The 21962-nt window shown below is 36.5% G+C and overlaps 2 protein-coding genes across 4 annotated transcripts; both read right to left on the bottom strand.

Moving 5' to 3' along the window:
* Nucleotides 1-3041: 3041 nt before the first annotated feature.
* On the bottom strand, nucleotides 3042-5812 carry HCF152 (Tetratricopeptide repeat (TPR)-like superfamily protein). Its single transcript, XM_086424023.1, has one exon. It carries the CDS (start codon nucleotides 5525-5527, stop codon nucleotides 3317-3319), a length of 2211 nt encoding a protein of 736 aa, XP_086280149.1. The 5' UTR covers nucleotides 5528-5812; the 3' UTR covers nucleotides 3042-3316.
* A 2159-nt stretch (nucleotides 5813-7971) lies between these two features.
* On the bottom strand, nucleotides 7972-18084 carry UPL4 (ubiquitin-protein ligase 4). Of its 3 annotated transcripts, none has more exons than XM_086424020.1 (19): nucleotides 17852-18084; nucleotides 16974-17634; nucleotides 16764-16874; nucleotides 16164-16280; nucleotides 15833-15991; nucleotides 15557-15718; nucleotides 14391-14546; nucleotides 14189-14310; nucleotides 12971-14111; nucleotides 12704-12802; nucleotides 12403-12475; nucleotides 11012-12252; nucleotides 10685-10909; nucleotides 9700-9804; nucleotides 9147-9227; nucleotides 8986-9054; nucleotides 8784-8912; nucleotides 8612-8695; nucleotides 7972-8477 (listed from the first exon to the last, which is right to left on the bottom strand). In XM_086424020.1, the coding sequence occupies exons 2-19, from the start codon at nucleotides 17613-17615 to the stop codon at nucleotides 8412-8414; spliced, it is 4782 nt and encodes a 1593-aa protein (XP_086280146.1). In that variant the 5' UTR covers nucleotides 17616-17634; nucleotides 17852-18084; the 3' UTR covers nucleotides 7972-8411. The 3 variants fall into 3 exon arrangements, with proteins under 3 accessions (XP_086280146.1, XP_086280148.1, XP_086280147.1); XM_086424022.1 differs by having other exon boundaries at nucleotides 12977-14111; XM_086424021.1 differs by lacking the exon at nucleotides 17852-18084 and having other exon boundaries at nucleotides 16974-17652.
* Nucleotides 18085-21962: the final 3878 nt, after the last annotated feature.

Below are 21962 nucleotides of genomic sequence, written 5' to 3'. Positions count from 1 at the left end.
TCTTATAAAATAAAATATAATTTATTTTTAAATAATAAATAATACTCAAATCTTCAATTTATAAATAATAATTTCTATTTATAAAAGCCCACAAATTTCAAATTAAAAATAATAATGTCATACAAGTCACCAAAATTTGAAATCAATTTTAAAAGAACTTAATTTTGGATGAATAATATTCGATGGAAATGAAGGATGTATAATTATAAAAGCACCTTATGAATTAATAAGGGCAACCCACACTATAGCCATTTTTTGTTTTGTTTTATATGGATTAAATTTTTTGGAATGAGCAAATTTTTAGTGAGGATGGTTTATATGATATAGAGATCATCCTCACCAAAAATTAGCCTATTTTGAAACTTCTAACTTGTTAAAAATAGTTTTTAAAAAAAATGGACAATTTACGGTTCTTGAACTTGTTTTGATAGGGTTAGAAGTTTTAAGATGTGCTGATTTTTTGTGAGGATAATCTCCTCATTGTAGAGATCATCCTCACCAAAAATCAACTCATTCAAAAACTTTTAACCCATATAAGACAAAATAATTTAGCTATGGTGTGGATTTATTAATTTGTAGGGTGTTTATATACTTATCCATGGGATATAAGAGGTAATATCCTTTTAAGAATAAGGGCATACTTGTCCATGCTCAAAAAAACAAAGGGCATACTTGTCCGTGTTGAAAAAAGGAAGTGCTTACCGCTTCAGCACTTTTTTTCAGCATCAAAATAGTGCTGAATTTTTTTCACTTATTTTCAGCAATAAGCACGAGTAAACAAACGCGCTATTTTGACAAAAGTGCTGAATTTAATTTTTTTCAACAATAAGCACTGAAAAATAGCGCAAACAAACACCACCTAAGTTAGTCATGGTCGCTTGATTCATAAAGTAAGGGACATTTTTATAATAAAATTACAAGAGATAGGTCTGCCCAAGTAAATCTCTCATATTTATAAGCTGTTAAGAGGAAACCAATAATGTTGGTCACAAATTCCTATCCTGTAGGTTGCTCATGCGAAGGTCCCACTTCAAGTGGGATTGGGATTGGCAATGGGTCGGATAATACCCATCTACCCACCCCAAATAAATTGGACATGGACAAGATTTGTCTACTCGACTAAGAATTTGGGTAATATTACCTAATACCCATTTACTCAAAAGTTTTGTAGGGTCAGGTATGAATATATGTCATATCCTACCTGATTATTTGTTTATCTAAGGGTAAAATTATAATTTCATATTCTATATATAAATATATGTAATTAATTAGAGTTTTTATTATATAATTTTGTAATTAATTTTTGTTATTAAAATATAAAAAAATTCAAACAAGACGGTAAAATTTTTTGGTGACCCAAGAATCGGGTATGGTTATCCACCTAAAACTTGTGTAAAAATTCGGATAAGAAATCGGCTATGGGTGTGTGTGCTTCAATTCGGGTATGGAATCGGTAGAGACCTTACCCAACCCACACCCGGTCCATTGCCAGCCCTAATTTCAAGAAGTTATAAATCATTCCATGTTTTACCAAGGAAAGTCAACCCATGAATGCAAATGCTTGATCTATGGGCTTATTTAGGGGCTACTCATTGGTTTCCACCCTCCCAAATACTTTCTTAGGATATATCCCTTGTGTTGATGTGTTTCCCATTGGGCTTTTGTTTTTAGTTCTTACATCTATTTGATGGAAAAGAAATCGATTGGGACATTTATTTGGGTAGGGATGTTAAAAAAGCCCAAGGCCCGAACTTTTCCCAAACCTATCCTGGCTTGGCCCAAAACCAAATGTGAGAGAGGCCGATCCAATCCTTATGGCCTATAAGATTCGAGTTATAAATCATTCCATTTTTTTTTCCAAGTACATGATGAATGGTGTAAATTTACTTAGTAGAACTACAATCAGATTTAAGTCTAATTTTTTCGTTTTCTTTTTTAAGTCAATTTGGATTGTTATTTGTGAGTGTAATTTGGATTGGTTGTGTAGTTTTTTTTTTTTTGGGATTGTTATTTGCCTCAAAAGGAAATTTTTATATCAAAACCCATACTCTTTTGGGTATTTATTTTTGAGTTCATCTTAAAGAAAGATAAGTTTTAACAGTTTATATCTATAAAATAATTTATGAGAAAGTCTATTGCCACACCAACTTTTGCTAACGCCACCCTAATTCATATGTAAATACCAAAGAATTAGTACACATCTTGGGGTGGCCTTAGCAAAAGTTTGGTGTGGAAATAGAAGCTCTCATAATTCATTTCTTTTATAAAAATCTTTTTTTTTTAAAATTTTTAAATCTAATACCGAGGCCCAGCCTAATTACTATTGATTTCCGACAGGTCTGGCCCCACTTGAGGCTGAACCCTCGAAACCCAGCTTGGCCAAGCCCATTTACATACCTAACTAGTCGTGTAAAAATCGGGCTAGTCAAGACAGGCCTGATTTGGAATGAATAGTATTGGTCTTGGCTTTGGGCCGGCCTGCCAAGTCCTCGCCCCCTCACCCTACCTTATGGCAGGATTTGGATCCATCCGGTTTAATCTTTTTTATAAAATAAAATTTCATTAAGGACATGCCTTCATATGATGGAAGTTAGAATTGAAGAAAGCTGTTTACTTGATTGTTCTAGTCCATAATTTGAATTTTGGCTTATACAAGAATCACCCATACTAATTCGAAATAGAAGCAGCAAACATCTCATGCGCGTGCATCACTTGAGTTACAGCATTGCACAAAAACCATACGAATACTCTTTCCAATCCAAGCATAGAGAAGTTGGGAGGTAGAGATGAAAACTTGCAAAGTTTGGATACGAGAGTGACCTCAAGATTGTACCTCATATCACACATTCTGACGTGAAAGTGTGTAGGAACAATAGATGGTTTTAGCACTACTCTTTGAAATTATTGACACTAGTTGGGCTCTTGTTAATTTTGGTGAACAGAGAGAGAGATGTGATCTTGTACAGACTATTAATTTTGTCACTAAGGGGCTTTGGAGGTTTGCCTTTTCTGGGTTCAAGATTAAAGAAGGCATTAATACATGAAAGAAATTAACTATATTTGAAATATAAAAAAAGAGACTTTCCAGCCTACATGATACATTACAAATTCTTCCTTTTGGTAAGAATGCTAGGTTGGGTGATGAGCAAGCACCATTCAATCCAAAGAGTTTTGACTAAAATGAAGTTATACTAATTTCTTGTTTATGTATCCTTAACAACTCTCACCAGAGTTTCTAAATCAAGAATGTAATATGGACCCATGTCTCTACAACACCGATTTGTTTACAATGAACCATCATTAACTCAATGTTGTTTTAATCAGAGTCTGAACCATAATCACCCCCATCGACTGGTTCGAGTCGCCATTCACTCCCATAATAAGAGTTTGGAAGTCCCAACCAAAACTTGAAAGCTTCCGCGGCCCTTTTCCTCTCACTCCGCCTGTCTTGTCTAGCCTTTGAGGCATGTTTACTAGTAAACATCCTTGAATGCATCTCCACATAAATCCTTGTGTACTTCATCTTATTCGGTGATATCCCATTTTCCTCCATACAAGCAACTATCTCTAAAGCCTTCTTGAAGAAAGCCGCTCTCACGCAAACATCGGCAAGAGTATCAAGAAGTCCTCCATCTGGCTTCAATGGTGGAGAAGGTGAATCAACTCCTTCCTTTCCACCCTCAATTCTCTCCTTCACTTCATTCCAAAGCAAGAGAGCCTCTCCTGGTCTTCTAGCCAAAGCTATCCCATTTGCAAGACTACCATAAGTAGCCACATCAGGGTGAAACCCATTCTCTCTCAACCTCTGAACTATCTTCTTTGCTTCTTCAATCAAACCCAATCTACAATACCCTTCAATCAACATATTCCAAGCGACCAAATCGACTTTCACTCTTGGGTCTTTGATCATCTCATCAAACACTTTATTAGCTAGCTTCGGCTGACCCGTTAAAGCAAAAGCTTTCATCAATGTGGTGTAACTAACTTTCGATGGTGCAATTCCTCGAGCTCTCATCTCATTGAAGAATGCAAGGGCCCCGGCACTATCATCCCCAAGTATGCACCCATCGATTACGATGTTATATGAGACAACATCAGGCTCGATACCCGCATCACTTTCCATTTCACGGACCAACTCCTTGGCTTTATCCATCTGAAACTGTTGGCAGTATCCCTTAAGGAGGACATTATAAGTGACACGATTTGCGGGTACTCCAACACGAGCCATCTCAGCAAGTACTTGCCTTGCTTGGTCCATTGATCCTACCTTGACAAGGGCAGAGATAACAGTTGTATATGTTACATGATCAGGATGGCTAGCAGTGTCGCTCTGATGCCGCATTGCTTCGAGCATTCGAACCAAATCGCTGACACGGCCTTGTTTCATGTACCCTTTCATGAGTGTTGTATACATTCTTGAGTCAGGCATGTAAGCTTTGGGTAACAATGGTGGTGGTTCATAGCTGTTCGGTATTACTGACTTGGGTAACAATTTCTTAAACACATCGTCCTCCAACCGATTTGGGTTTTTCTCCAAATTCGAATCTCTGAGAATATTGCATAGGTCAAGCCGACCTTCCCTCATAGCTTGAACCATTTTCTCTGCGGTTTCCAAATCATTGAAACCAACATAGGCTGCAACAAGTGAATGTATGGTAGTAATGCAAGGCACAATTCCTTCATCGAGAATCCGTTCCAAGACGAACACAAGTAAGTCTTTTCGATCAGCTCGGGCACATAACTTAACCATGATATTATAAGTGAGGACATCTGCCTTTGCACCAAACTCGGGCATTTCGTCAAACAATTGCAGGAATTTCTTAGTATCCCCAATGTTGGCACAAGCATTGAGCACGGCATTGTACGCCACGGTGTCTGGTAGTGCATCACTAAATATGGAAGGGTCAGCTATCCGACGGATACGTCGGGTTACGGAATTAAATAGTTTTATGGCCTCAATTGGTCCATCATCGGCCGAGGCAGCGAGACGACTTACAATGGCACTCCATGCCTTAACATGGGGAAGATAATTAGACCTAAGCATGGATTTAATAATTGAAGTGGCATAGAGAGTGTGCCCGGCTTTGGCCGCAGCGACGGCAAGGAGGCCAAGGGAATTTGCATCGAGGCGATGAAGTTGGCGTTCTTCGCGGAGGCGTCGAACAATGGATTGAGCACGTGTGAGGCTTTCTTTGGTGTTTTGGTAGGATAATTGGGAGACTAAACGGCTAAGGCATATTGGGTTAGGAAGATGGGTGGATTGGGTGTATGTTAGCCAAGCTTCCTCTGTTTTTCTTTGCTTAAGGAGAGATAGGAGTGATTGGTCTTCGTTGGGAGTGGTAGTGGTGGTGGTGATGAAAGAGGGGAGTATGGGTTCAGTGTGGTTGTTGGTGTTTTGGGCTCTAAGTGGGTGTTTAGGTTTATAGATGATTGTGGTTTCAAAGGGTGTTGGAGGGTTTGATGGAGCAAAAGAGTGGAATGTAAATAGGTGCGTTAGTGTTACTGGAAATTGGGTTGTTGATGTCATGGTCGATCCATCTATGAGGGAAGACAAGTGAAGATTGGGGTGGGGGTTGTGTTGTGTGTTTGAAATTTTTTTGGGAGATATTATTAGATAGATATTTGGTGTCAGTGGTAATGATATTATGTTTTGGATTGGTGTGGGGTGGACCACGTGAAGGAATTATGTCCTCTTGTTTGCTGATTTAGTTACCTCATTTAGTTCCTGGTTGAGCAATATTTGTGCGTGTGGAATGTTTTGAATGGCACACGCTTTAGAGGGAGTTAGTTTTATATGGTTCAAGGACTATAGTTACAAATTGAATAATGATTTTCTGACACTACCTCTACTAACATATGCCCCATCACAGAATCATAAATCATTTTACTTTGGGATGCGTAGAATCATAACTCTTTTTCTTGTGTATCCCAAGGCAAATGATCTACGCTTATGTGATGGAAATGCAGGGGCATATGTCCCTACTTCCTAAGTTTTCAAATCTTACCAAGGGTTGTTGAGCTCAAATCCTTCTAGATTTCTTAGAAAGACATGGATAAAAATATATTTTAAAATAAATGTGTGTGTGTGTGTTGATCCAAGGTTTAGAAAATGGTAGGTTAGTAAATTCCCACCTAACTCCCAAATTTGATTGGATGCCACAAGGTGAATTCAAGCAACCCTTAGAAAGATTTCAAATCTTACTAAGTTAGTAAGGATAGACTGACTTAATTATCTTCACCAACAAACGGATTATGTCGCATGTAATCTAGAATCTAGATCATTGGACCATGTTTATGGTGGAGCGAATACTACAAAACTTTGGTGTACAATTGGCTTAGAAATCCTGCCCCCATCACCGTTGGCCTCTCTACGCTAAAAATTGTTTAATTGGTGTTTGACGTTGGATTTAGACTGTCAAAATGGATCGGGTACGGATTGGATCAAGATTGATCTAATCTAAGATCAATCCAATAAGGATTGGACGAGATCCAAAGCCAATATGATCTCATGTCTTAGGATCCAAATCCGATCATTTCAAATTCAATTTTATATACAAAATATAAATAAGCTTCATATAGTTTCCATACATTTTATTAGATCAATCGGCACACACCCAAAATACTTGATCCAGTCATCCAGATTCAAAGTTATCATTTATCAGATCCATTAACATTCCTTGTTGGATTTAGAATGCAACTTGAATGAGTTGGAAAGTTGGATTGATTCAGTCCAAACCAACCTAGATTTATGTTATTCAATCTTGAGCATTAGCCACAACCACAGTTTTTTTTTTCTTTTTTTCTTCTTACTTCTACCAAAATCTTCCCATTTTACCAAAAACTTGTTCAATGATCTCAGGCTCATCTCATCAAGTCCTTTGATTGATCAACACCATTTTCACTATGCCCGATAAACACAATTGGACATGTACAAGTGCCTTTGATTGGGTTATCTTATCTATCAAACATGAGGATTTCTTAAATTGGTTTGAGGGTGCGAAAATTATTTTTGAACCACTACATTGTACATGGCCAAGTTAGATATGCAGCACTCATCTACACAAATACATGTAATCAATCAATCAGGAGTCGTGCTAGAAAGTGACCTCAAAATTGGACCCCATATTGCATCTTGACGTGAAAGTGGATATGAACCATAGATGCTTTTTCACTTGTATCTCGAGGAAAGCATGTATGGTTCCCCTACACTTCAACGCCAGGGTGTGCGATGTGACGTCCAATCTTAAGGTCACTTCAGCATTATTCAACAATCAGTTCTACTTTCAACCATACTTATATATATATATATATATATTTTTAATTAGAAAAGAAGGAAGGGTGGGGGGGGAATAGCCCCCTTATCACTTACAGATACATAAGTATTGATTGATTCAACAGTAAGCTCAATAAATACCGGAACTAAAATAGGGATAATGGGTTCCAAATCTGTTAAGAGTATGGCTAACTTGGGTACCCATTGTTACTGCTAATTATCATTAAGCCCACAGAAGAGGTGACAATGGAAGGCTGAAGCCACACGTAAATGAGCCATATATAACTCTCATTTTCAAGACATCAACCACCAAAACACCAATGGTTATGATCCCATGCTTTGAACATGCGCAACTCCAGGGTTTAGGTTGAACCAACTTGAGATCCAATAAGCACTCTTAGAATAAAAGAATAAATGGACTGTTTCTTGGCATGAAGATTCCATTTCTCAACATGGGATATTTACAACACCAAAATAGATAGAAATTTTCATATAAACGTCTCTCATCCATCACAATACCTACCTACTGTTTCTACATTTTCTATTATTCTTATCAATTTACAGATGAATAAAATCAACAAAAATGATCAGTAAACAAGTATAAGATCAATTCAACATGCTTTGATGGATCTAAAAGGTCATACAGAAAATTAGTTAGATCTTCTTGATAATTTTAGTATTCTAGCAAAAAATTAAAATGATTTAAACAAACTAAATTAAGAACCCAGAAATACAAAGCTAGTCTCAAAATACTTGAATGCCAGTAAAGAGTAGAAGCAGATAAATATATACCAGAAAGCCAATTTAACTTATAAAAGGGTGCTCCTGTACACAGAAAGAGGTGTACGATGGGGGATCTCTCTAGATGAGAGACCCCTCTTTGTCCTGTACAACTCCCCTCTACAAACTAACTTAAAACCACTTTTATTGTCCTCCTATTTGTCGCTATTTACACATCCCATCAACTGGTGGATGAAGATGGGGGCTTCCTTTTGTTGTTCCACAATCAGCTCCTCCACCACCACCCCTAACCATCCACTTCAATTTGTTTTATCTACAGCACCTAAAGTAGTAATTACAAATTCACAGTTTATGTACCTGGATGGTGATGCAAACAAAGAGTTGGGAAGTTGGGAACCTACGATAGGTGGAAGGACCCCTGTCCTTCCGTAATAGCATATAACAGCCTATCCCTCATTCTCTCCTGCGAACACCACAATTTTTTTTTAAACTCAAGTTAAAAAACTATGTTCTTTTATTTTATTTTTTATTTTTTTTTAAATATTATATAATATATATATATATATAAAACATTAATAAGGTTAAGAAAAAAATGACCTTGGAAGAATAAGGAGGAAGCTTCAGATAATTAGCACAAGTCATCACACTTGGTAAGTCCCCATCAACCCATTCACTACAATGCTGTTGAAAAAAAGAAGATTATGAAACACAAGATGAGGAATCAAAACAAATAAGATTTATCCTTAAAATGAAGACCAATGAACCAGACCTTGCGAACAATTGTCAGTTTTGGGTTCAGAGCTGCTAAGCCTCCAGGTGGGAGCCGAGGAGCTCCAGTCACAAACTGCAGGAATGCTCGTCGATGATCACATCCAAATTCTTGTATAATTTCCAACAACTGCAATAAAACATGAAGGATGAGTGGCTCTTGATATAGGCAAGAAGCAGGAGAATGAAAGATTGATACTGACATTAATGATGGGAGAACTACTAGCTGTGTAGCCGTGATCGAACTTGATGTGTTCCAACAGCTCGGTGGACTGTAAATAAAAATAATAATGATCAGCACCTGAGAGTTGCGATCAATCAAAGCCATCAACATATGTCAACCAATCATGTGATAGATTCATACATCCCAAGTATCCTGTTCTCCACACAACAAATGTTCAAGCTCCTCCTCCATAAAAATCTGAAGACTTTTTATTGGGAACACCTGGAAAAACAAACATTTAATATATGATGAGTTGCCAAGAAGATCAAATGCACATTACGAGCCTGTACCCTAATGCAGGAAAATAATCCACTCTATAGAATACCAAAACTTGAAAGGATCTACCAGTAATTCCCGGGGGTCATAGTCCCACTGATTATGCTTTAAGTAGATTACCTACATAAAATAATCCCTTCCCTTATTTACATTTTTTTTTCTGCCTCTTTATTTCTTCCGTTATTATTTTTCGACATTAACCCTTTAAGCAAGAAAAATTAAATGTCTTGAAAAGCTCTGATGTATGAGAATAAGGTTATGCATTTTGCTTTATTAAGTAGAAAAGCTCTCGACGTGTTCTTGGCTTTCTTTGAAGTAAGCATCCAAATTTCCATCACCCAACACACACCCAAAAAAAAGAGTAAAAAATTAATTATCCTACTACTTCATCAAGCAGACAATAAATAAGGGAACAAACCTGATTAAATCCTGATTTAAAAGCTTCCACTTGTCTGAGAACCCCACTTTTCACAGTTGCATCCACCACGAGTGAAACATATTCTTCTAAGTTAGACATATTTACCTGGGAAAGATAACATTATAATATGTTTTAGCTTTGTATTTTATGGAAAACCAAAACATGTTCAAGAAATGATCTTCACAGGGGAAAGCAAGCATTAGGATTCATAATTTCCACCATCATTACCAATGCAGCAACACCTCAACCCAAAGTTTTGGGGTCGGCTAAACAAATCTTATTCCTCCATTCAATTCTGTCCATAGCCACATCTTGTGTTATTGAAACAATTTATGGTTTATACGAAATTTTAGGAAACATTGATGGAATAAATATTAAAATAAAAAACAAAGATATTAGATATAACCAATTTGGCTTTATGCTAGGGAGGTCAACCATTGAGACAATCTTCCTACTTAGACAACTGATGGAAAAGTTTGGAGAAAAGAGAGAATCCACATATGGTTTTTCTTATTGAGTTAGAGAAAAATTATGATGAAGTACCTAGATAGTTAATTTAATGGGTATAAAGAAAGAAATGAGTCTTAGGTAGTATACATGACGTAATTAAGGACATGTATGAGAGAGATGTAACTAATATGAAAACAAAGTAGTTCCCACTTGCATATGGTTAACATAGAGACCGGCTTTGAGATCTTATCTATTTAATCTAGCAATGGACAAAGTAACTGCTTGCACTCAAGATCAGATTCCTTGGTGTATGCTATTCATATATAAATAAATATTAGTTGACGAGAATAGAGAGTCAATGAAAAACTAGAACTCTGATAAAAGCCCAGTTAGGATTCTAGTTGAAGGTTCTTAAAAAAAGAAGGAAATTCAAGAATTAACGAAAGACGTGGCCGTATACAAAATTGAATGGAAGAAAAAGATTCGTTCAGATTGCTCTGATGATGATGGCAAGGATGATGGAGGTATGCCTTACCATTTTATGGTCATGTCCAGAAGTAAGTCTATAATCCGGATACCCAGGAAGTGTAAAATCAAGCCAAAGATCCTCAATTCTGGTATTCCGGAAACATGAGTCTGACATAGATGCAGTGCTGGAAACAGAGCCTGAAAACTTCTTCTTATCAATAAGAGCCTGAAACTCTAACAGAACCCTTCCAAACTCAGGATCAAATGACTGAATATCGTATATATTGAGTTCCTACAACAACAACAAAAATCAAGGAAACCACCATATATTACACAAAGTAAGCATGTGACATGCAGTAATATTAGAATTTTTGGCCAAATATTGAAAGCAAACCTGCCCAAGAATAAGTTTATAAAATGCTTTGGAGAAGGGAAGATCAAGGACCCTTCGATCTTGAATTGCCTTTCCTACAACCTGCCCAAGAAGAACAAACTTTTTTATCACTTCAGAGAACTGTGTCTCATTCAAGCTACTTGATGAAGCTGACCATGGGCGAGGAAAAAGACCCAAAGGAGCCACCAAATGTCCAATATCCTCAACCACTAAGTTTTCCCCCGAAGTGGAATTTCTGTAATCTCCCCTCCACATACCAAGGCCAACTTTCTGAAATTCATGACTAACCAAGGTATAGAACTCCATTGTTGGGCCCAAACCTGTACCAACTTCTTCCACGTACTCCACTTCAAGAATAGCCTTATGACGGGCATGCAGGTCCATCATTTGTGCAGCAGAATCCAGAATTTGATTCCGACAGACTTGAAACTTTTCCCGTGGCAAGCCACCAGCAAGTGATCGCCTATCATTTGGGGAAACTGTGTTATTATTATTAACTGACCGTGGCAACGAACGAGATTGGACTTCTGAAGAACCCAAAGCAGTCAATCGGAAATATTTAGATCTGGCCTCAAAACCAAACAAGTATGGGCATTCAGCAATTAACTGGCTACACCATGACGGCATGCTACCAGAAGACACAGCCAAAGGGTCCCGCATTTGTTGTTCTAATTTTTCAGTCAATTTATTGTTCACAAACGCAGTTTGTGGAACTGCAGGGGGTGTTACCACTAAATCATCCAAGTCATTGTTTTCTCCTTGGGAAAAAGCATATCTTCTTTCTTGAGATATTAAATGAAACGCGAACCTGTTCAAGCCTTCTGAAATTTTTAGCAAAAACAAGATTTCATATGTAGGGTCCGACTTCTCCAAATAATAAGGAAGGTCAGAAACCAACATTCTAGAAAAAAATGGAACACTCTGGCAAATTTTCCCAGGATTGTTCCACACGGAAGATAACTGTGAAACATTGCTATATTCTTCAGGATTACTTTGTTTTGGTTCTGCAGCTTTTCTATATGTTACTTTGTATACTTCATTCCAGAATCTTGGACCAACAAATACATCGTGTTCTGCCTTCCCTTGTTGTTGGAGAATTGCCTGATAGAGTGTTAATTTCCTGTCAATCTGTCTCCCTTCCAAGTAAAATATCAATTTAGGGGCAGTAACTCCATTTTTGTTGGATGTGGGAGTATCTCCCTTGTATTCTTCACTGGTAGATGCAACATTGGAGGTAGTAGCTGCATAGGAAGGGGATGGACCTTTATAGTGTAAGCACTCATAAATGGAAATATATCTCCAGCATGTAAAAACCAGTAATGCAATATATTTTAGGAAAAAATGAGTTAAGAGGGCTTTCTTTTGATAGTGGTTAAGTTCAAGAGACTCACCATTGTCTGAATCCTGTGCATTCAGGCTACTGTCGACATGTGGCAAAATTTGTGGGTCTTCCTTTGCAGGGCCCTGAAACACAGTGTAAAATTAAAATCAACATATGGGTAGCCTTTCTACCTTAAAAGAGGGGTAAGCGCTTGCGTACACACACACACACATTTTTTTCCACATCAAGAATTTAAAATAGTTTCTATTAAGCAACAGACCATGAAACTAAAAAAGAACTTAAAAAATCAACAACCGTTATTTTTTTTTGGCATTAAGCAGCTATTATGATGAACAAGGAAATCTTCTTACAGGAGTTTGCACAAAGGATATAGTTGCTTCTCCAGGAAGAGCTTGTACTATATTGACTGCTCTTTCAGGTGTAAGAGGGGATAAGTGAGCTCTGTCTTCCTGCAGAAAATTAAACTAGTCAACAAAGCACAAAACTTTACCCCAAAAATCAACCATATAGAAACAAATCTATCCATCTGCATGAATATTGAAGGAAAAAGGCTATAATTTTTTGGTTTAAATCATCTCTAGCAAAAGTCAATCGTGGACCAAGTGCATGAGAATAACCTGCACCTCTGCCAAACCAGACAACATACGGTTGGTTTCCTCCGTGAAATTTCGATCTTTTCCTATAAGAGATCTTGCATCAGAAGATCCTTGAAGAGGTAGATCTGTTGACTGACCCAGACATTGGCCTGTTACTTTTGAGTAATGTTCTGCTTTATTTATGCTAACTCTAGGCCACAAAAATTTTTCAATATCATCCAAAGAAGAAAAAGGCTCAACGGTTGCTACATCTACAGCGTAATCACATAGGCCTGTCTCCCCCTCTTCCCTCACGAAATGAACCCTTAAACTTGGACCGATTGTAGAACGCCCAAGTGGGATAGTAGCATAGGTGTTTTTTGATTTTGAAACATGATTCAGAATGACAGGGAAATTTTCCAAGGAAGATAGTGCACTTTGCAGTTTCTTTATCAATACTGAAAGGGGCATGCCCTCCCAGCTCTGACCTGCTGATGACAACGAAAACCTAGCAAACATTTCAAGCCTCTTCAGGACAACATAGAAATGGTTGGATGAGCCATGATGATCCACCATTCCTTTCAGATTATGGCCATTTGATAGGTAAGTTATTAACGATGTCACAATTCCACTTTCAATGAATTCAAAAGTGGACATGTATTCCCCTCCATTAAGCTCTGCCATTATTTGACCCAATATATGAGACAGGTTCTCTTCCTGTTGAGCACAAATATCATTGTTCACAGACACATGCACCTTATCAGTTAATTCTACACATAAGTTTCTGAGCTTCTGAAGAATTTCTGTCAACCCAATCTCAGTGAGTGATTCTGTAACAAAGTAGTTGGTTTTTATGTGCTTCGCCAGAGTTTGAACACAATCTTGTTCAAGCTTGCAAGCTTTCATTCCTGAAGATGGGGACTGATCAATATCAAAAGCATAGCACATGCATCTAAGGACATCTTTTGAAGCAGATTTTTGGTTTGAGGCAGATGAAAGCTGGATGTCACTTGATGTTGGCAACATTTCAGGCATTAGAAGTGCATCAATGGCATAAACGACACCCTCCTTTATAAAAGAGCTCAGGAAAACATCTGGAAGCTTTTGCAGGAGATTCTCAGCAATCTTTAGAACTGAAATCAGTACATGGGGATCCTTCCGCGTAAAAACACCAGCCAGAAAACTGATACAGCAACCCCAGATCAAAATTATTAGTTCAAGTTATAATTGATCGAATTTAGCCACAGAAACGATCTTCACCTTGAAATGTTGGTAGTATTAAGCAAGTCAAGAAGCATGTCAGATCCACTGAAATAGACCAATTTGTTGATAACAGAGAGGCAGCCATAGGATACATATAAATTCGCACCAGAATTAACCACCTGTCCCAGGAACAGAAAAGATGTCACCACTGTAAGGAAGGGAAAATCAGAGTGTAAGCCATTGATATTAAAGAACCAACCTGGATCAAGACAGGGAGAATGTCCATTCCGAACCGTCGCAGAAGTTCAGGCTGACCCATTATAATATTTTCCTTATCTAATGATATTGGAAGATCTTGATCATTTCTATCCAAAGATGGGAGAAGCTCATTTAGTAACTTCAGGACTTCATGTACCTGCAGAGAGAGAAAAATACAGTCATCTTTCAGTTTCCTTTTGGTATAGCACTCCATAAACTTGAGAACTAGACAATGTAAAATCAGTATCAAACCAATTCAATGATTCAGCGTAAAATGGAATAAAGAAGAAAAAGAAAAGAAAGATTAAAATGATCACGTGGAATAACGAGCAAAAAAAAAAAACAAAGAATGAGGATGTCACAGTGATGCAATCCAATTGCACCGTTTTATGTATGGCTACAACATTCTACAGCAATATAGTGTCCATCATTATCATGCCTTATCCCAAAAACCCAGATCAGAAACAGTAATACTATTTCACCAATCAATTCTTAGACTCTTAGAGCATATCTCAAGTCCAGTCACGTGTCTTCATGTATTTTCCTACTTCCTAACTTTCATTTTCTACAGTACAAACAAAGTGTCCAAAAATTCCTCAATTTTAGTACTGTTAGCGAGATAACTCAATAAGCTACCCAACAAATACAAGTCTACATAATGCTGACATGAAAGTGATTTATGTGAAAAAGACACACAGGTAGCAAAACCATGACAGCATCTAGTTTAGTTTATTAATTTTTCTTTTGGGATTATCAGAGAAAATTTTATTAAGTTTTTTTATTTATATCAGTTTTAAAACACATTTATTTGCTTCCCATTATTATTAAGACTAGTCTACTACAGTTTGCAAGTCTAATCTATTTGAATTGTAGTTCTAGTTTCCAAATTTAAATCCTAGACTAGTTAATGAAGAAAGAAGACATCACCTAACCTCTATGAACACCCATGTACATCCCTTATTTCTAGGCAACTAAGTGAGAAATTAATTAATAGTCTACTGATATGACTGCCGCTTGTTGAGGCACGACTCTATCCTTTTGGATGGTGAAGATGAGATTTTATGCTTGGAGTCTACATTGGTGTTGCATAGTTTGCATAAAACTCTAAATGGACAAAACTAGATCGCAACAGCAGCCAAAGCAACAAAGATTGTAAATGTATGAAACCTGATTGCATCGTCCTTCACCCATAGTAGAATATGGGATGCTGCGTGAGACGTCATAACTTGATAAAATATGTCTCAGTGTGCTGCTTATATTAAGCTCTAAAAGAGTCCCAACAGGAGCAACAGAACCAGATGCAAGTCTAGAAAGCAGCCCAATCAAACCCTGCAGACCATTATAAATAAAATTTTAAAAAATAAAAATAAATTCCTCAAGGAAAGGTAGAAGTAGATAAAAAACAAGCCAAAATTAGAAACACAGATACAGAACTTCACATACAGTGTAAATTGGTTGGCTGAGGGTAGTTCGACTGTTCAAAGCTATCAGATGTGCTGCTTGATGAATCAACCCATGCTTGCAAAGTTCATCCAGCATCTCAGAAGAATGACTCACTCGCTCCACTATTCTTATCAAACAAGTAGCCACATTTTCCACAAGCTGTGGGATTCATAGAAGTGACAAAAAAGAGCAGTCAAGGCAAACCACTTGGGATGTTCCAAGAGTAATGGTACAGACAAACAGAATAAATAGACCCCAAAATTAACTGAAGATCAGAACGTACAAACAATGGAAAAGAAACCAATACAAGAAAATAGCATACAAAACATACCTTTCGATCTTCATACTGGAGAAGGTTGCACAAAATGGGAACAGCCTCCATGAAAGGTGAAGAACAATCAGATGGAAGTTTCTTGCATATATTCACAACAGTGGAAAGTGCAACCCTCTGATAAAGAAGAACAGAAAATCAATCCCATAATCTATCCACCCAAATTTTATATGTTGCCTAGACACACGAAAATTAGAATCAAACACATCTATTAACATGGTTTCAACTTTCAAGTACCAGTCAATGCCAATATATATGGTCGAATAGGTATAGTATAGACAGAACCAAGTTTTAAAAAAAAATAGTGTGATTCAAAGTTCATTCCTGTCTCACTAGTATGCCTGAGACATATGAGTAATAGCTATTGTTTTTGGGTAAGCTGGACTTGAACCCACGCCCTCAAAGCTGTTTTGCGATGTGTCAAACCAACTGAGCAATGGGGCTAAGCCCAGCAATAGCAATTGTTATAGCCGTAAAGGTGCTAAGCGGCTGTCATTGATATCAATAATTGGAGCAATGATCTATCGAACGTTTTGTGATACAAAGAAACTAAGAAAAATCCAAGCTTTATATATTCTTTTTAAGAGGCAAGTAATATACCTGAATGCTTGTGCAGAAGAAGTCGATATAATTTAAAATAGCCATAATCGCCCCAGCTTGTAAACATGCTAGTGGATGATCACGAGAGATCTTCTCCAACGCTTGTAAACACTACATAGAAAGCAAGCAAATATCATAAAACTATAATTATATTTTTTTTTTCCTTTTAACTTCAAATACTAAATCAAAGCATTTTTTCATCGAGAATACCTGTTCCGCCACATCCAAGTACTCAATAGCCATTAATCTTGCACAAAGAGCGGGAACCACATCATGCCGGACAAGAAACCCAGACGACCGAGGTAACACATCACATAGATAAGTAATTGCCCTAATGGCAATAAGCATTATATCTGGATTGTTTTCTTGCTTAGCCAATGCGATGAGAACTGGAGCTAACGATTCCAAAGAGAAATTTGACACTGAGTCCTCTGTACAAAAGGATAAAACGTCACATAGCTCTGTGAGAGCGGCAAGCTGGTTACTAGGTCCAGCATCATCCCTTAAGCTCGTCAAAATTCTCCTGAATTTCCCTTGATCTCCGGATGACCGATGATGATAATCACGTAAAATCTTCCTTCTCAGTTCAGAATCATCTAATCCATCCGAATCGCAAGACCCATAAGCAGAATCCTTCTCTGCTTCACCTTCTGATCGGTCAGAAACCGAAGCGGCCGATGAAGTAGTCTCCATTTCACAATCAGGGGCTTCTGAAGCAGAATTTATGGAACCAATTTGAGTTTGAATGGATGAGCTTGACGAAGCGGGCCTGAACTCCGTCGAACTACAAGCTCGTTTATCTGCGGGCAATTGATCGGCCATCTCGGCTCGTTTTCGGCCTCGATTTTCCATTCGAGAGCAAAATCAATCCCTAACACGAATCATCAATCCAAATATTCGTAATTCAACCCATAAATCAACAATCGAACAATCTAAACTTCAAACGGAAGTAAAACAACATAACACAGCAACAGAGATGAATCAATCGAGAAGAAAACCAGAAAAGATTGCAAAATCAAACAAAGGAACAATAAACACAATAGAACACACGATGATTATGATCGAGAAGTTTTAAAAAGAAATCAAACCTGTTTTTCTGATTATTTTCTTCTTCTTCGTTGGTTTGGTTTGATTTGATCTTCGAAAAATCAGAATTTTCCGTAGTTCTAGGAAGTTAGGGTTTTTGCCCTCTTTGGCGCTAATTCGGTTTAATAAAACACCACAAATGCGACTTTGAGATTAGAAGTACGAAAGATTGCACCACTGTTACGGCCGGTGCTCTCTCTCCTCGAATCCTGCTGGGCTTGTACAGTTGTACTAGTTTTACGAAACCGAAACCGAAACCTTTATTTATCGGATAATTTTGATAATGCCCCCTCTGAATTTTTGTTAATGTTTGAGGAACCCTTTATTTTCATGGTCCTCTAAGAAAGACTAATGAAATGACAAAAATACCCTTATCTTTAATTAATCAACAAATAGCCTTGACTTTTTTTTCCCCAAAAGTTTCATCTCACGGCCTTTAATCTTTGTAGAGACCATTTCTATCACATTGTTGAGATAAGTTGAACAACAATTCCGACTTATATATCTATAATTGAATAAGACAGTGATCTAAGTTTTCCCATGCACCAAATCTTTCATTTAAGATTATCTATGAAAATACTTATCAAATCTGAGATGAGTGTGGCATTCTCTGACTCACACACCTCCAAACAATAAATCATATAAACTCGACATTAATGACATTAAGACAATGCAATCAAACTTAAGTGTCAATATTAAAAAGGCATGAGCACAAAATTCAAAGGAAGGTCAATAATTTCTATCTAACTCACCTCCACTTGGCATTACATCTGGATTAACCACGTGGTGACACTTGTCCCAGAGTTTGGATTATAAAAACCACTTTCAAATATTAATAAAGGATTGGAAAATTTGATTTGTCTCTTACTCTGAGAAAGATTTTATCTACAATTTTACTATTCATCATCTTCTTCATTCTTTAATCCATATTTGATTTTACTTTTACAATTTTCTAATTAAATCTTCAAAAGATCCTTTGTAGGTATCATACTAGGCCTCAACCTTCATCCTTCAATTATCCAAGAAGTCAAAGTCAACCCAACCTCTACTAGTCAAAGAAGAAGATTCAAGACCCCACACTCCTCAATAAATTCGAGACAATTCCCATCTAAAGGAGTGGAAGTCCAAAAAAAACTTCCACAATCTTTATGATGTAAACTTACTTTTATTTAGCAATTATTTTATAATTTTCTTAAAAGTTCTTTATTTCTTTTTTAAAAAAATCATAATTTTTAATCTAAATTTATTTGGAAATCATCTAAGGTAGTAGCATTAGGCAAATTTATCATCAAAACCTATGATTGTAGAGTGAAGGTTCCTTTTATAACAAAAACAAAGACTTGATTAGAGGTTAAAGATGAGGGTATCTTAGTCAATTTCTATTAGTCTCTCACAGGAGACTACACATTAGAGAGTTGTCATAAATTTGAAATTGCATAAGGGTATTTGAGATATTCACCAAACATTTAGTAAACCTTTCTAAATTACCCTTGTTGATACAATTGAGATGCAATGAGGAACATCAACCACGCATGTGGTCACGAGTAAGAATTTTAACAGTTGAATTTATGAAAAGGGTTTCCGCACTCCCACATCTCCAATTTTGTCGCATAGAATTCTCAATTTATACAATTTATATAGAGTAAATTTTTTTTTTTTTTTTTTTTTTTAATGACGGGTTCAGACTCGTAAGTCCAACTAGCAAGGGTGAGCAAGGGTGGAGCCAGGATTTTCTTGTAGTGTGGGCAAACTATGATTAGTTGTATAATTAAAAAACTTAAAGATGAATGATTTTAAGGAGAAATTCAAAGATTTTTTTTTTGTTAAAAATTGAAGAAAATGATATTTAGGTCATTTCCAATTATTATATGAGAACCACAGTCAAGAGGCAATGCCATTAACAAAAAATTGAAAGGGGGGAGGGGGCAAAAATTGGAGGGAGGTAAGGGAATGGGGACAAATGGAACTGTAATTAGTTGAAAATATAGGGGTGTCTCAAAGTTCTGTTGAGGCAATTGCCCCCACCAGTTCTTTATTGGCTCTGCCCCTAGGGGGTGAGGTAACTAGTCTCTTAGAACATCATATCTCATCCAAATCTCCCGAGTACAAGTAATACCTCACAAATCACACATATCATGTAAGTAGGGATAAATACCTGTGAAGAGTCAAAAAGGACATATAGAGTAGTATACGTTCCTCTTTCCCCGCATTTTTGACAGCCATTTGAGAGATGGATTTGCCGTCCAAACCGTGCAGCCAAGGAACAAACAATTCTAATGGGGCCATGCAACCGGCCGGAGCGTTAAGTCTCATTGGGGTCAAGGCCATACTTTTGCATAAAGCGTGACGCAACAAGTCTCGCTCTGGACCCGGACAAGACTCTTTCATCTAATGAGAAATCCATGTGACAAGATATGAAGTGTGGGAGTGAGATTTCAATCTTCCTGTGTGGGTGCATACAATCTGAACCCCACCCCCCCCATCAAATGATAAATTGTTCAATTGCTTTACTACAAGTCTGGTTCAAAGCAGCAATGTTTTCCTTGCAACATCAATTTAAAATATGTATATAAATTTAAAAAATAATTGATTTAATTTTAATAAACTAGATTAGTTGTTAATACAATCATTATTGTCATACAATATAATATACGATATTTTTTTATCACTAAATTGTGTATCATGATGCCGTATGTGTACACAAAAATACTTGATGGTATATCCCATCGCATACTATTCCAATGGTAAAAGAAAAAAAAATGACTATTTGGAATAATAAATTATTTTTAGAGTCGTGTTGGAGTGACCTCAAGATTGGATCTCATATCGCACACCCCAATTAAAAATTAAAATACACTCTTCAAAGATTGTGAAGGTTTGGGTCAAATGTTAATCTTAGCGTTATAAAACTCATTCAAATAATTTCAATAGTTGTTTACAATTATTGTTAGACTCATTTAAGATCATAAATCTAAAAAATAGAAATCTGACAAAAAGAAAAAAAAAAAAAAAAGAGAGTTTTTTCTCTCAACACCCCAACTTTTATTTATTCTCAATCATTCATTTATTTTCTTGGGTGAATCTCAATTTCGTGCGCTGAATATGAAGGAATTTCAAGTTCAGTACGCTATTCATTTTAATTCCCAAAAATATACATTCGTCATTTTTATAACCTACTAACTCATGAGTTCGTCATTTTTAGTATTTAAGAATTCATAGATATACTAGTGAATTCATTGATTATAAAAGTGACAAATTCACTCGAAATATATGTTTTGGGAATTTAAATGAACAATGTACCAAAATCGAAATTTGGACATAAACTATGCACGTTTTGGAAAAAAAATCTTATTTTCTTTATTTTTAAATGGGGTGTAATAAGTAAAAATTGGGGTGTCAATAGCAGCTCTCATTTAAAATCATGCTTTTTAAATGACTTGTATGTTAAGCAACTACAAATTGTGGGTAACGTATGCATTTAATAATTGACCTAACTTTGCCCCGTAGCACACGACTTTTGGCCCACAATATAAGAATCTCAAGCTCCAAACCGTTCAATTCTTGGAGCATATCTTTACTTCTGAATATCAAAGAGCATATTTCAACATCTATACATTGTTTCAAAACCTTATATGATCCTTTTTGCCTTACAATTTTTCTTTTTCCAATATTAATCACACAGACTTTAAAGAACGTGCCTCCACATCATGGTTTTAAAATTCGTCCAAGAAAGAAATGTATCATCTGAATTAACTCGATATCAAAGTTGAATGAGACCAACTCACAAAGTCATTTTTTAATCGAGATTTTGAACTCATGTTCAATTTTTTGATTTGTCGCACGAGACGTCTCAAATATATCGAAAAACTTATCCGAGCGACTTGATATTTGGCCTTGACAAGACGAGATGCGAAACCAAATTTTAAAATCTTGCTTCAAGTTAGATAATTGGATTAATTTCATAGGTTACACATCCTCATCACTAAATTCATCTTGAATTTAAAAACTCTAAATAAATGAATTAAAAATGTGAATTTTTTCTCTCTCCAAAAATGAAGAGAAGATGAGAAAAATAAAGAGAAACCCTTTTAAAATATTTTATAATTTAAACTT

This window comes from Akebia trifoliata, chromosome 14 (genome assembly GCF_017979445.1).
Source record: "Akebia trifoliata isolate Shusen 1 chromosome 14, ASM1797944v1, whole genome shotgun sequence".
NCBI classification, from domain to species: Eukaryota; Viridiplantae; Streptophyta; class Magnoliopsida; order Ranunculales; family Lardizabalaceae; genus Akebia; species Akebia trifoliata.
Note: the sequence above shows the minus strand (reverse complement) of the source record. Positions and strands in the feature narration are given on the sequence as shown.